The sequence below is a fragment of the Gorilla gorilla genome, chromosome 18, assembly GCF_029281585.2.
Source record: "Gorilla gorilla gorilla isolate KB3781 chromosome 18, NHGRI_mGorGor1-v2.1_pri, whole genome shotgun sequence".
Taxonomy (NCBI): Eukaryota; Metazoa; Chordata; class Mammalia; order Primates; family Hominidae; genus Gorilla; species Gorilla gorilla.
Genome location: NC_073242.2, coordinates 5,665,520 through 5,679,509, shown reverse-complemented (window position 1 = coordinate 5,679,509; position 13,990 = coordinate 5,665,520). Strand labels below are relative to the sequence as shown.

General features: G+C 56.9%; 1 protein-coding gene across 8 annotated transcripts in view; it reads right to left on the bottom strand.

The window, feature by feature from the left end:
- The window catches only part of TSC2 (TSC complex subunit 2), a 41,137-nt gene that overhangs the window by 26,887 nt on the left and 260 nt on the right, over positions 1 to 13,990 (bottom strand). For all 8 annotated transcript variants that reach the window (XM_055364953.2, XM_055364955.2, XM_055364954.2 and 5 more), the window contains exons 2-11: positions 13,332 to 13,498; positions 11,605 to 11,691; positions 8,334 to 8,444; positions 7,346 to 7,490; positions 6,267 to 6,384; positions 5,538 to 5,586; positions 5,013 to 5,138; positions 4,604 to 4,677; positions 2,921 to 3,047; positions 993 to 1,136 (exon numbers count right to left, since the gene is read on the bottom strand). In XM_055364953.2, coding sequence (XP_055220928.2) covers positions 993 to 1,136; positions 2,921 to 3,047; positions 4,604 to 4,677; positions 5,013 to 5,138; positions 5,538 to 5,586; positions 6,267 to 6,384; positions 7,346 to 7,490; positions 8,334 to 8,444; positions 11,605 to 11,691; positions 13,332 to 13,498 — 1,148 coding nt within the window. The remainder of the gene's footprint in view (positions 1 to 992; positions 1,137 to 2,920; positions 3,048 to 4,603; positions 4,678 to 5,012; positions 5,139 to 5,537; positions 5,587 to 6,266; positions 6,385 to 7,345; positions 7,491 to 8,333; positions 8,445 to 11,604; positions 11,692 to 13,331; positions 13,499 to 13,990) is intronic.

Below are 13,990 nucleotides of genomic sequence, written 5' to 3'. Positions count from 1 at the left end.
GCCGCTCCGGGCCGCATGGGGACAGACGCCCCCAGCCCTCTCAGGCCGCTCCGGACCGCATGGGGACAGACATCCCCAGCCCTCTCAAGCCGCTCCGGGCTGCATGGGTTGAGACACCCCCCAGATCCTCTCCAGGGGCCACCCTGACCCACGTGGCCCAGGACACCCCCCAGATCCTCTCAAGGGGCCACAGTGGCTGTGATGGCAGCTGCTGTTCCTGCCAGTACCCCACCCCCCAAGGAATCTTGGCTGTGCCCATGCAGCTGGGCCAAGAAGGAAGCTCGGGCAGGAGGGCCAAGAGTAGCCACAACTACAAGCCTTTCTTGCCTCTACCAGGTCGAGCCTCTTTTAGAACCCCCAGGCTATGGCCTCTGCCATTGCCACCAGCGGTCGGGGGCAATGCTCTGGCCCAGGGACAGGCTCTGAGAGGACTTGAGTACCTGCTAAGTCCCGGCGAAGTCCCGGCCTCCCTTCTGCTGCCTGGCCTCCTGTACATCACCCGCCCCAGGCTCCAGGAAAAGGCACAGCCCTGAGGCTGCTGGATACTAGCCTCACCTCCCCAGGGCCCCTGTGCTGATGAGCCCGTGTGGCTGTGGAGTCCTCCTTAAAGCTGTGGTTAACAGACTCGACTAATGCGGTCCTCCAAAGTCATGCGGAAGCCACACTGGCATCCCTCTGGGAACTGTGCCGGGGCCCACTCAGGCCACGAAGGCGGCCTGCAGGTCACTCTGCGGACTGTGGGCAGCACTGGCCCAGCCCCGGCTCACCTACTGCATATTCCTGTCTGGGGCCAAAATGATGCACCACGTCTGGAAAAATCAGACCTGTCTCTGGTGGAAGGTGGATGAGCACCACTGCGATCACCAGAGAACACGGTTCTGGCAGTCTCTGCGGGACCCCCAGAGATGGGGCCCAAGGTACCATCTTCCGAGTGGGCCAAGCCTGCCTGTCTGGGGTCCCGGTGCTCCCCGGAGCTCCTGCCCCCACCCCACCTGGAGCTGCTGAAGGAGCCGTTCGATGATGTTCAGCAGAATGTCCCACGCCACCACCTGGAGCTCCTTCCTATACTTCTTGATGAGCCTGGTGATGGACAGGACGATCTCATAGGACACCACCTCGTTCGGACATGCCATGGCCTGGAACACGAGCCCGGCCAGCACACAGGGTCAGAGCTGCTTGCTTGCTGTGGGACGCCCTCCCAGTCACCCTTGGGACCGGGAGTAGCACGCCTGAGCCCGCAGTGCCCACCACACGTGCATCAGGGGCCGCAGAAACAGCAGGTGGGGCGCCCAGGAGGGGTTTCTACATGCTCCAGCACGGTCAGGACCCAGATGGGCCCCGCCCCCATGGCTGCCTGCAAAGTCCCTGACTCGGACAGACCAGCAACTGAATCCTGGGCACCCGGTGGGCCAGCCCAGCAGCAACTGAAAGCTGCCCTGAGTTCGGCTGCAAGCTGTGCACAAAGACAACAACCCCCCACCGCCACTACGGGGAGGGGTGTAGCAGGAAGAGCAGAGGATCAGGAGAGCCCAGTGACCCACACCGCAGCTCATCACTATAAAACCAGGACGACGTGATTGCCCCACCCTCCAGGGAGCTGTGAGCACAGAACGAGGATGGACACAAAAAGCGCTGTCATCATGGGGCACTGCGGAAAATGAAGCTGTACCACCGGCGTCTGTGCCACGGCGTCATTGCAGAGACAGGACAAGATCAGCACTTGACAAAACAGAGCCGCCAACAGCAAGAGAGAACGGCTACCCCAGAGGCGGCGTTCACCCCTCCACTGCCAACTCCAGAAGGTGAAACTCGCCAGATGTAAGGTTTGCTTGAGAATAAAGCCTTTGGGCTGGGCGCAGTGGCTCATGCCTATAATCTCAGCACTTTGGGAGACCGAGACGGGTGGATCACCTGAGGTCAGGAGTTCAAGACCAGCCTGACCAACATGGTGAAACCCCACCTCTAATAAAAATACAAAACATTAGCCTTGGCCGGGCACGGTGACTCATACCTATAATTCCAGCACTTTGGGAGGCTGAGGCTGGCGGATCACCTGAGGTTGGGAGTTTGAGACCAGCCTGACCAATGTGGAGAAACCCCGTCTCTACTAAAAATACAAAATTAGCTGTGTGTAGTGGCCCATGCCTATAATCCCAGCTACTCAGGAGGCTGAGGCAGGAGAATGGCTTGAACCTGGGAGGCGGAGGTTGCGCTGAGCCAAGATCGCGCCATTGCACTCCAGCCTGGGCAATAAGAGCGAAACTATGTCTCATAAAAAAAAAAAAACCAAAAAAAAAAACCATTAGCCAGGCATTGTGGCAGGCACCTGTAATCCCAGCTACTCAGGAGGCTGAGGCAGAATGGCTTGAACTGGGGAGGCAGAGGTTGCAGTGAGCCGAGATCGCACCATTGCACTCCAGCCTGGGCAACAAGAGTTAAAACTCTGTCTCAAAAAAAAAAAGAGAAAAAAAAGCCTTTGGCCAGGCATGGTGGCTCACGCCTGTAATCCTAGCACTTTGGGAGTCTGAGGTGGATGGATCACTTGAGGTCATGAATTCGAGACCAGCCTGGCCAACATGGTGAAACCCTGTCTCTACTAAAAACACAAAATTAGCCAGGCATGGTAGCAGGCACCTGTAATCCCAGCTACTCAGGAGGCTGAGGCAATAGAATCACTTGAATCCGGGAGGCGGAGATTGCAGTTAGCCAAGCAGAAAGAGCAGAACTCCTTCTCAAAAAAAAAAAAGACTAAAGCCTACACAGGGCCCCAAACCTCACCCCCAGCTGCAAAGCAACTGCCTGGAAAGGCCTAGAAATGCCACCGCAGCCCCCGCAGCAGGACCCCCAGTGGGATGGTTGGGCAGGCGTGAGGGGAGCTCTCCCGTTCCTACCAGCTCACTGGGCACAGAAACCACCTTACCTGGTAAAATGATGGCAACACGGATGTCGGCGAGTTCTTGAGAGAATAGAGCCGGTGGGCTCCCCAGAGAGCCATGCCCACAAAAAACACGGCTCCTCTCAGCAGGGGCGCGTCCTCCATGTAGGCTCTGAAAGTGTTCCCCAGAGAGACGGACTGTGAGCAGGGCCCTGGCCCAGGGTCCGCCATGGATGTGTGAGGTTGCCGAGGCTCCTGCAGCAGCCCCAGAGGTCCCTGTGCTTGGGGGGGCAGGAGCACCGCTGGGGAAGGGCAGGGAACAGAGGCCAGCAGTAACACTCTCATTCACTCCTGCGCACAGGCGGCAGCCCATCACTGCTGACCACGCTGTGAGCTACAGGTCATGCCAGGGACAGGAAGTAGGCAAGAGGGATGGCCCACAGCCTCGCAGTCTGGGGGAGACAGGCGCCAGCCACATAATCTCCCAGGTAAATGCAAAATCTCTTCCTCCAATCACAGCCAAGAAGGAAAGCCACAGCAAAAACTACTCAGGGAGGTGGGGGAGTCAGTGACCACGCTAAGATCTCAGTAAACAGAGTAACTCGGCAAAGGTGGAAGAACCTGCTGGCAAGAGGAATCAGCCCTTGGTGGAAGGGTGAAGGCAAGATGGAGGAAAGGAGAGATGCAGGGGGTGGGGCAGGGCTGGGAGAGATGCAGGCTGAGGCAGGGCTGGCCCCCAGGGCCTGCTTCTACGGGAGGAGGGAGGGAGAGATGCAGGGGCTGAGACAGGGCTAGGAGAGATGCAGGGCTGAAGCAGGGCTGGGCCCCAGGGCCTGGTTCCATGGATGGAGGGAAGGAAAGATGCAGAGCTGAGGCAGGGCTGGGAGAGATGCAGGGGCCGAGGCAGGGCTGGGAGAGATGCAGGGGCCGAGGCAGGGCTGGGAGAGATGCAGGGGCCGAGGCAGGGCTGGGAGAGATGCAGGGGCCGAGGCAGGGCTGGGAGAGATGCAGGGGCCGAGGCAGGGCTGGGAGAGATGCAGGGGCCGAGGCAGGGCTGGGAGAGATGCAGGGGCCGAGGCAGGGCTGGGAGAGATGCAGGGGCCGAGGCAGGGCTGGGAGAGATGCAGGGGCCGAGGCAGGGCTGGCCCCAGGGCCTGGTTCCATAGGAGAAGCCTACATCCCAAGGGCGCTGGGAACCACCTGGCTTCCGGCAAAGGGTGACACCGACATATCTGTGTCAGAAAAAGGCCACCCGGGTGCTGCATGAAGTGGGCTTCAGGAGGCGCGGATGGATACAGGAGAGCAGGAGGGGGAGCTGGCAGCATGGGTGGGAGGCCAGGATGTGGGCAGAGCTGAGCCATCTCTAATGGCTAAAGCAACAAAAGTGGCCACAGCCTGGCTGTGGGGGTGAGGGCAAGGGCAACGTCAAGCCAAGACCTCGAGCCTCGCCTTGTAACAGGCTAAGTAGTTGGGGAGCACCGCTGGAGGACGTCCGAGCATGGGGCAGGCACTGAGCTGGGTGTGGATATTCTGTTGAACTGACAGAGGAAGGAGAGGACAGGGGCTGGATCCTAGAAGTCATGGGCCTCGCTCTAGTGGCAGCCTCTGGAACAGCTGCCCGAAAGGACAAGGAGTCTCTAAGCCAGTGTGTGCTTGGCAAGGGACACTCAGGCTGCCTCGAGGGCTGTGCTGGCCTCCACTGCCCTGCGCCCCACCCACCACACTCACCTGTCCTCCATGAGGTGGCACATGTTGTAGATGGCGCTGTGGCCCAGGTGGGTGCCAAGGAGGTTCCGCATCAGCTGCAAGACACAATGCGTGTCAGGGGCTGGCAGGCACAAGCCCTGCCCCCAGCCCCAGTTCCTCTGCTGGCCCCGCCTGGCTGCTGCCCTATAGCCACCCAAGGTCCGGCCAGCTCGCCACCATCTCCTCCCAAAGACAGAGGCAGCAGGGTTCTCAAAATGCCACCAAAACCCTGACCTCAGCTCAACTGCCTGGGAAAATGACACTGGCCGCCCCTCAACAGGCCATTGTCTGGCCATCCCAAGAATCAGACAACCATTCATGGGAGACAAGATGGCCCTTGTCCCATCCACGTGCTCTCAGGAACCTTCCAGAGCAGTTTCAGAGACCCCACCTTCCAGCAAGGCTCGCAGAGCTCCTTGACGTTGATGGTGCGACAGAGGGTAACGATGAACAGCGGGAGGCTCTCAGCCGGCAGGCAGTTGTAGCAGACCACGGCGTCCAGCACCTGCAGGGAGACCTGGTGGAGAGGGAGACGGCTCACGCCCGTCCTACCCCAGCTCCTCCCCACAGGAGAGGACACCCAGGCTTCCTTCCCACCTCCTTCAGCCTGCACTGCCACCTCTCCCCGCTGCCATGGCACCCTCTCTCCAAGCCACAGGGCAAGCGGGCATGTGGGAAGCACCTGACGTCCCTGTCACTGTGGGTCATTGATGCTGTCATCCACCCTGAGCTACATCTCCACATGGAGGCGCCCGGCTATCCTGACTTACATGGGGGACTCCTGAGGCTCAGAGAGACTGAGCAGCTTGCCCAGGGCTACACAGCCAGCAAGTGGCACACAGGGCTCAACCCTCAAGCCCCAGCCTCCCAGAAACCAGGGTGAAATGGGCCGGCTCTGGGGAGGGGAGGCACTGACCTCTATGTCCACAGAGGACGCGGTCCGGACGCACAGCAGACAGATCATCCTGCAGGGAGCGCCGAGCTCAGTCCCGGCAGCACTGCCTGGATGGCCAAGCCACCACGGGCTGTGGTCTAGTCACTCTATGACGTCAATAACACGCATGACTCATCCTCCCTGGGGGTCCCACCCACCCAACAAGCACTCAGGTGCCTGCTGTGCACCAGCCACTGCTCTCGGTGCTGGGTGTTCAGCATGAGTGAGACAGAGCTCATGCAACATTCTAAACAAACAACAACAAAAAGATAACCAAGACATCAGATGAGAGCTAAACAGAAGATAGCTACGTACTTCTTTTTTTTTTTTTTTTTTTTTTGAGATGGAGTTTTGCTCTTTTACCCAGGCTGGAGTGCAGTGGCACGATCTCCGCTCACTGCAACCTCTGCCTTCCGGTTTCAAGCAATTCTCCTGCCTCAGCCTCCTGAGTAGCTGGGATTACAGGCTCCCACCACCATGCCCGGCTAATTTTTGTATTTTTAGTAGAGACAGGGTTTCACCATGTTGGCCAGGCTGGTCTCGAACTCCTGACCTCGTGATCCGCCTGCCTCGGCCTCCCAAAGTGCTGAGATTACAGGCGTGAGCCATTGTGCCCAGCCCAACCTCTATTTTTTTGGTGGTTTCAACTTTATTCACTGCAGAGCTGAACTTAGGACCATTATCAGAACAGGATCTCAATTCTTTTCTTACTGAACCATCCTTGCGATGTACTCGTCGAGGTAACAGCTATTGAATTTGACCAAGTTCACCAGCACCAGAAGGAATTCCGAGGACAAGCCAACATCCATCCACTGCAGGACAAAGTCAGCTGGGGGAGAAGCGGCAGCGGTTTGCGAGGACGCCGAATCTACATCTCCCACTCACCTCCCCCTCCCCACGCAGGACAGTGTGTCCAAACCCGTCACTGCCAGAAACCACATCATCAGTCCCCCGGCAGCAACAGACAGACCACACACTGGGCCCGAAGAGGCTCAGGGGAGCCCAGGCAGGCCGGCTACGCACGGACACTAGGATCTACCGCCCCTGGGGCTGCACAGAGGGTCTGTGCCGAGGCGGCAGCAGAAGTGTGTACGCCGTACACTCAGGGCCCAACCCGAGGCTGGGAGACGCCGACATCACCAGACTCCTGGGCGTTCCCCACCCCCAGCAGAGAGCGGCTCAGAGGAGACATGTGCACACTTGGCTGCCGGCCACGTCACCTCAGACAGGAAACCTGATGGTAGGCACCTGGCCGGCACCTGTCCTGCAGGCAGCCCAGCCACTGAGGCCCTTTTCTGGGCGACAGAACAGCAGAGCCAGAGTCAGACTGATCTCTTCCTCCTCTTTCTCTACTGCCCAGAATCATGACACAGAGACCCAAGACTAATGGAAACCTCCCACCGCAGGATGGCAGGAGGAAGGTCCACAAAGTGGAGAAAGGAGGAGGAAGACGGGACCAGTACGCTCCGGTTGAGACCAAGTCAGCAGCACCACCTCCCAGTGACAGAACTCGCCCAGCTCCTGCCGTTGCAGAGGTGTTCGGAGGCCCCAAGCCCCAGAGACTCACAGTCAGCAGGTCTGGGGTGAAGGCCAGGACTCTGCATTTTTAATACGTGCCTCGGGGACACTCCGGCCACGCAGGTGAGCCCAGGTGCATGAAGCAGGGTGGGCATACCCGCTGCAGGCCATCCCTGAGAACGGCAGCCCCTCCCCAGCCCCAGGTCCTTCCCATCCCAGGTTACACTTGATCGTCAAGGCCAGAGAAACCTCCAACCCAAGGTGGCACCCACCCAGCTCTTCCTCCAAGTACGTGATGTGTCTCCCATTGTCTGTGAGGGCCTTGAAAACCTCCAGCCTTTCGTGAAGGTCTTCGTTGGAAGGGTAATCCTTGATGACCTTAAAGAAGAGGGCTCTGAGGACCCCCAAACGCTCGCCCTAAAGACAAAAGCCACAGGATCAGCAGAGCCTGCCAGCGTCGCCCACACGGCTGCCAAGAAGTCCCTGAAGTGCAGGGGCACCCGGACTCCAGCCCTGGACCCCTCTCCTTCCCACAGAGGCGCCCTGCAAGAGACAGGTCTGCAGCATCAGCGTTGTACAGGGCAGGGGGCCGGATGCACCGGCCGACCGCAGAGCGGCATATGGGGAACAACTGCTGTGTGTCGGGACCTGGCACAGCGGGTGGCGCAGAGCAGGGGATGACACAGCTCCTGCCCGACCCCTGCACTCGGTGCAGGGCAGACAGGCTTGTGCTCAGAGACTGAGGACAAAGCCTGAGTGGGGGAAACCCAGGAGAGCCTGTGAGAGTGGACGGCCCTTCTAAGCAGCTGGGACATGAAGGAGTAGAAGTGGCCGACCAGGGGAGGCAGGAACACCAAGAGGCCTGGGTGTTCAGGGTCAGCCAAGACCAGCACAGTTGGAATGCAGTGAGCAGGGGAGCGGCCCCGAAAGGGTGCAAGGGCAAAACAACACCGTAGCCCCACACCAGCTGCCAGGTACGATCTCAGCACTCCGCGAGAACTGCCTCATATGATCCCCAGAACATCCCATAAGAGGAAGGTGCAGTGACCATCTGTTTACAGGCGAGGAGGCAGTGCCTACGGTCACACAGACCTCATGACACCAGGAGACCCCACAGGCCGTCCAGCTCCAGAGCCCATCAGCCCCTAGACCCTGTGCCCAGCAACTCACCGAGGCAGGAGTCCAAACACGGCCCAGCAGGGACAGGACAGTCAGTGGGCGGCCTGACGTCACCCATCCCAGCGTCGCCCTGGGCCTTACCTGCCCCTGCACGATGGCCTTCAGCAGAGCCAGCACCGCGTGCCGGGCCTCCAGCGGCCGCTCCGGCTGCAACAGATCCGCAACCGCCTTCCAGAGTGCTTCCACTGCGTGCTGTCACCAGCAGAGGGGACAGCGGTGAGGATGTGCTCTCCAAGAACCCTGGCCCCGGCAACTGGAGCAGTGCCGTGAGCGGAGGACAGGGAGGAACAACAGGGGCTTGTGACTGAGAGCCCCACCTCCAAAGCTCGTATCTCCTGTGTCTCCTGCAGCCTGAGATGACCACAGGCTTCGTACAGGGAACGGCTCAGAGCTGCCTCAAACCCCAGCAGGTCCCTTTAACTCCCACCAGGTGACAGACTGGGGGCTGAGAGGACATCAGCAAGCCAGGGCAGCAATGGTGGCCTCACCTGGACCAGGAGGGAGTCCCACTAGAGCTGCCGGAATGCTGGCAGGAAGTCATGGGACAGTCTCAGAACCACAAGTGCACACTAAGCCCTAGGCCTGCACCTGACCCAGAATCCCTGCTTGTGGCTCTCCTCTAGGGAACACACCAGCATCAGGCCCTCGACCCCATGCCCCTGCCCGACCTCTGCTGCCTGCCTGACCTTGTGAGAAAGAGCGCTGCGTGGCCTTCTGAAATCTGCCTCCTCTAACTACCACCCAGCCTGTGAGGTGCTCATCCCTGCTCCCTAAAGCTGCCAGAATCAGTCTCACTCGGCAGGGGTTTGGGCTGGCTCTCACCACCTTCCCTTCTCCACATTAACCAACAGCCACGGCTTTCAAACCACAGGCTCATTCCTGGCCTTACTCCTCTAAGGAGGGGAACTAAAATGGCCGTGTTCTGGCCAAGTGCGGTGGCTCACGCCTGCAATCTCAGCACTTCGGGTGGCAGAGGGGAGAGGGTCACGTCAGCCCAGGAGTTTCAGACTAGCCTGGGCAACACAGTGAGACCCTGTCACGACAAAAAATACAAAACTTAGCCAGGCGTGGTGCTGCATGCCTGTAGTCCCAGCTACTTGAGAGGCTAAAGTAGGAGGATCACGCGAGCCTGGCAGGTTGAGGCTGTAGTGAGCCATGATTGTGACACTGCACCCCGGCCTGGGTGACAGAGTGAGACCTTGTCTCTAACCAAATAACAACAAAATGGCCGTGTTCTTTTAGATGTCATCTGACCAACATCCCAACCAATTCAGACAACTGGCACTCTCACCTCCTTTGTCTCATTGACAATACTCTTACTGTTGCAACCTGAGCTGCAAAGATCCGTGGACACAGGGCCCGGGACCATCCCAGCCTCGGAGGCCTATTTATCCACTCACAGGCTGCCCCGTACCCACACAAACAACTTTCAGAACAGGATGCAGGACGCTTGTTCTTTTTTTTGTTTTCTTGAGACAGTCTTGCTCTGTTGCCCAGGCTGCAGTGCAATGGCACAATCTCAGCTCACCACAACCTCTGCCTCCTGAGTTTAAGCGATTCTCCTCCCTCAGCCTCCCAAGTAGCTGGGATTACAGGTGCCCGACACCATGCCCAGCTAATTTTTGTATCTTTAGTAGAAACAGGGTTTTGCCACATTGGCCAGGCTGGTCTCGAACTCCGCACCTCAGGTGATCCATCCACCTTGGCCTCGCAAAGTGCTGGGATTACAGGCATGAACCACTGCGCCCGGCCAAGGACACCTGTTCTTTACACTTATCTTTGGTAGCGTGCGGCCAGCATGTTTCAGATGAGCTGCTGCACAGGTAGCAATCACTCTCCTCTTAGCAGATCTGAGCATGAGAGGTCCAGGTCTCACTGCTCTCCCACACACAAATGCTGGGCAAGGCAAGGGCAGAGCCCTCAGGTGCTCTACCAGCAACCTGCACTCCCAAAATGACCACTTCCTGTCCTGTCCACAAGTCATCAGGAAAGTCTGGCAATGTTTGCCCAAAATAAATATTTCTATGTCCGTGAGGTCGCCCAATACCACCGACCAGTCACCCTCCCAAAATGGCACCAAGACCAGCGTGCCTAGGATTGTTCTCTGTGGAACAAACCCTTTCTTGATTTTTCTTGGCCTGAACTTGTAATAGGAGAGAGCGAGTGAGCATGCGTTTCTATCAGCCACTACAAACTCTTCCTTTTTTTTTTTTTTTTTTGAGACAGAGTCTTGCTCCGTCACCCAGACTGGAGTGCAGTGGGGCGATCTCGGCTCACTGCAACCTGTGCCTCCCAGGTTCAAGCGATTCTCCTGCCTCAGCCTCCCAAGTAGCTGGGATTACAGGCATGCGCCACCACACCCGGCTAATTTTTGTATTTTTAGTAGAGACGGGGTTTCGCCATGTTGGCCAGGCTGGTCTCGAACTCCTGACCTCGTGAACCGTCCGCCTCGGCCTCCCAAAGTGCTGGGATTACAGGTGTGAGCCACTGCGCCCAGCCTTTTTTTTTTTTTTTTTTTTTTTTGAGACAGAGCCTCACTCTGTTGCCCAGGCTACAATGCAGTGGCACGATCTCAGTTCACTATAACCTCCACCTCCCGGGTTCAAGCGATTCTCCTGCCTCAGCCTCCCAAGTAGCTGGGATTATAGGCATGTGCCACCATGCCCGGCTCATCATCTTTTAGTACGGATGGGGTTTCGCCATGTTGGCCAGAGTGGTCTCGAACTCCTGACCTCGTGATCTACCCACCTCGGCCTCCCAAAGTCCTAGGATTACAGGCATAAGCCCCCGCACCCCTGCTTGGCATAGAAATCCTTTCTGGTGTTGCTAGAAAAGCCTAATCCCTTTGCTCCCCATTTCCACGCTTGATTGGTCCCTCAAGGTTGTATTCAGGACATTTCCAGTAGCTTCCCCATCACTATGATGAAAGCTAAATTCCCCTAAAACAGTGCAAACTGGCTGGGCGCACTGGCTCACGCCTGTAATCCCAGCACTTTGGGAGGCTGAGGCAGATGGTTCACGAGGTCAGGAGTTCAAGACCAGCCTGGCCAACATGGCGAAACCCCGTCTCTACTAAAAATACAAAAATTAGCCGGGCGTGGTGGCACGTGCCTGTAATCCCAGCTACTCGGGAGGCTGAGGCAGGAGAATTGCTTGAACCCAGGAGGCAGAGGCTGCAGTGAGCCAAGATTGTGCCAGCCTGGGCGACAGAGCAAGACTCCATCTCAAAAAAAAAAAAAAGTGCAAACCAGATCATCAGCAGTCAGCTGTCAACCATGCTCCTAAAAAAAGCAAACTCAGGCTCTGAATAGTCTACGTGCCTCTCTCTAGTAGCTCAACTGGATAAACCTACCTCTTCAAATTTCTTGGTTTTTGCGACTTCACAAATCTGCCCTATCATCCGGATGCGATTGTTGAGGCCACATTCCATGCTCAGTTCCTGGAGAGAGATGAAAGAAAAAGGGGCCAGTGCTCAGGCCACGGTCTCCTTAACTGCAAGTCACAAACCACCTCAAGACTCCCACTGCATTTTCCAGACTAGAGACTAAAAACAGATCTTTCTGGAATCAAGATTCACTTGACCAGCCGCGGTGGCTCAGGCCTGTAATCCCTGCACTTTGGGAGGCCAAGGCAGGTGGATTACCAGAGGTCAGGAGCTTGAGACCAGCCTGCCCAACATGATGAAACCCCGTCTCTATTAAAAATACAAAAAATTTGCTGGGCGTGGTGGTGGGTGTCTATAATCCCAGCTACTCGGGAGGGTGAGGCAGGAGAATCCCTTGAACCCAGGAGGCGGAGGTTGCAGTGAGCCGAGATCGCGCCCCTGCACTCCAGCCTGGGTGACAAGAGCGAAACTCGGTCTCAAAAAAAAAAAAAAAAAAGATTTACTGAGGGGCTTTACTGCTCCATCCCGAGGAGTTGAGAATGTGCAATTTTTTTTCACAACTGCAAATGTTGTATTGAGACAAAACATAACATGAAATACAATTTCAAACTGCACAATTTTTTTTTAGACGGAGTTTTGCTCTTCTTCCCCAGGATAGAGTGCAGTGGCGCGATCAGGGCTCACTGAAACCTCCGCCTCCCGGGTTCAAGCAATTCTCGTCTCAGCCCCCCAAGTAGCTGGAATTACAGGCGCCCACCGCTAAGCCCGGCTAATTTTTGGTATTTTTAGTAGAGACGGGGTTTCGCCATGTTGGCCAGGCTGGTCTCAAACTTCTGACCTCAGGTGATCCACCCGCCTCGGCCTCCCAAAGTGCTGGGATGACAGGCATGAGCCACCGCACCCAGCCAGGATGGACTATATTTTATTCATCAGCTGATGAACGTTTTAGTTGTTTCTAAGTAGAAAACTTTACAAGTGCAAAAATTCAGCATTTACTCATGGGCAAAACACAATGCCAGGCATGTGTGACAAAGACACAAACACACATAAAAGATAAGGACCTAGCCCACGTGCAATGGCTCATGCCTGTAATCCCAGCACTTTGGGAGGCCAAGGCAGGCAGATCACCTGAGGTCAGCAGTTCAAGACCAGCCTGGCCAAGATAGTGAAACTCCGTCTCTACTAAAAATACAAAAATTAAATGGGTGTGGTGGCACGTGTCTGTAGTCCCAGCTACTCAGGAGGCTGAGGCAGGAGAACCACTTGAAACTGGGAGGCAGAGGTAGCAGCGAGCAGAGATTGTGCCACTGCACTCCAACCTAGGCAACAGAGCAAGACAGTCTCAAAAAAAAAATAAAATAAAGAACCTACTTCTCCCAGGAACTCACATGTTATCATGTAACGCCTGGCCATATCCTTACCTGTGAAGATGATGATACTCAGGCCTCATCTATAAAATGGGCTTTCTTTCATCAACATCTGAATAGTAACTCAAGTGTGCCTGAACCAGGTCACCAAGATCCTGACTTTCGAAATCTCCTGAGGAAGGACATGTCGGCCTCCAAGTACTGGAGACAGCATTCCTGTGCAGACAGTTGCCAGCAACCCATCTCCCACAGAACCTGGTGCGAGACCAAACCCAGCCTTCTCTACACCTCCCTCTAGTCTAGCAAAGACACAGGTAGCTCACTCACTCTCAGTATTTCCGCGGTGATGATAAACTCCGTCTGTTTACCCTCTGCAGACCTGGGATTTGGCCTCGGTGTTCCCAGTCCCAACAGAATCTTAAACTTCTCCTTCAAGCCTGAATCTTTGCTTGTTGGTTTGGCCATGGTGGACCAGGAAGCACCAGAAAACCCCTCTGTGCAAACGAAACAGGAATGGGCACATCTGAGCAACACCTCTGCCCACCTTCCCCACTGCGGACCTCCAGCCGTCAGGACCCTGGGTCTCTGGTGGGCATAACCTTTCCTCCCACACTCCCTGGGAGAACTCAACTACAGCCCAGCTGACCAGCTCGCAAACAGGCACCTAGGAAAGCCCGGGAGACACCAGGCCTGGTCTAGAAAGCTCTCTACTCAGACGCTGCCGCCCGCCCCGCCCGACTCAGTGCACTGGTTAGGACTGCCGCCGCGAAGTCCTGGGAGCCCCGACGTTTGCCGTCTCTCCTCTCCCCATGTGAAGCAGGAGCTGTCACGGAGCCGCCTGCAGCAGAGACCCGTTCGCACCCGCCATGACTTAAAACTAAGGGATGCTCGCAGCTCCGGAGTCGGGTTGCAGTGGGAGCGGGTGAGGGCCCGGGACCCGGACACTGCGGGGTCCGCCTCTCTAGGCCGCTGCCCCACTGCCCCGT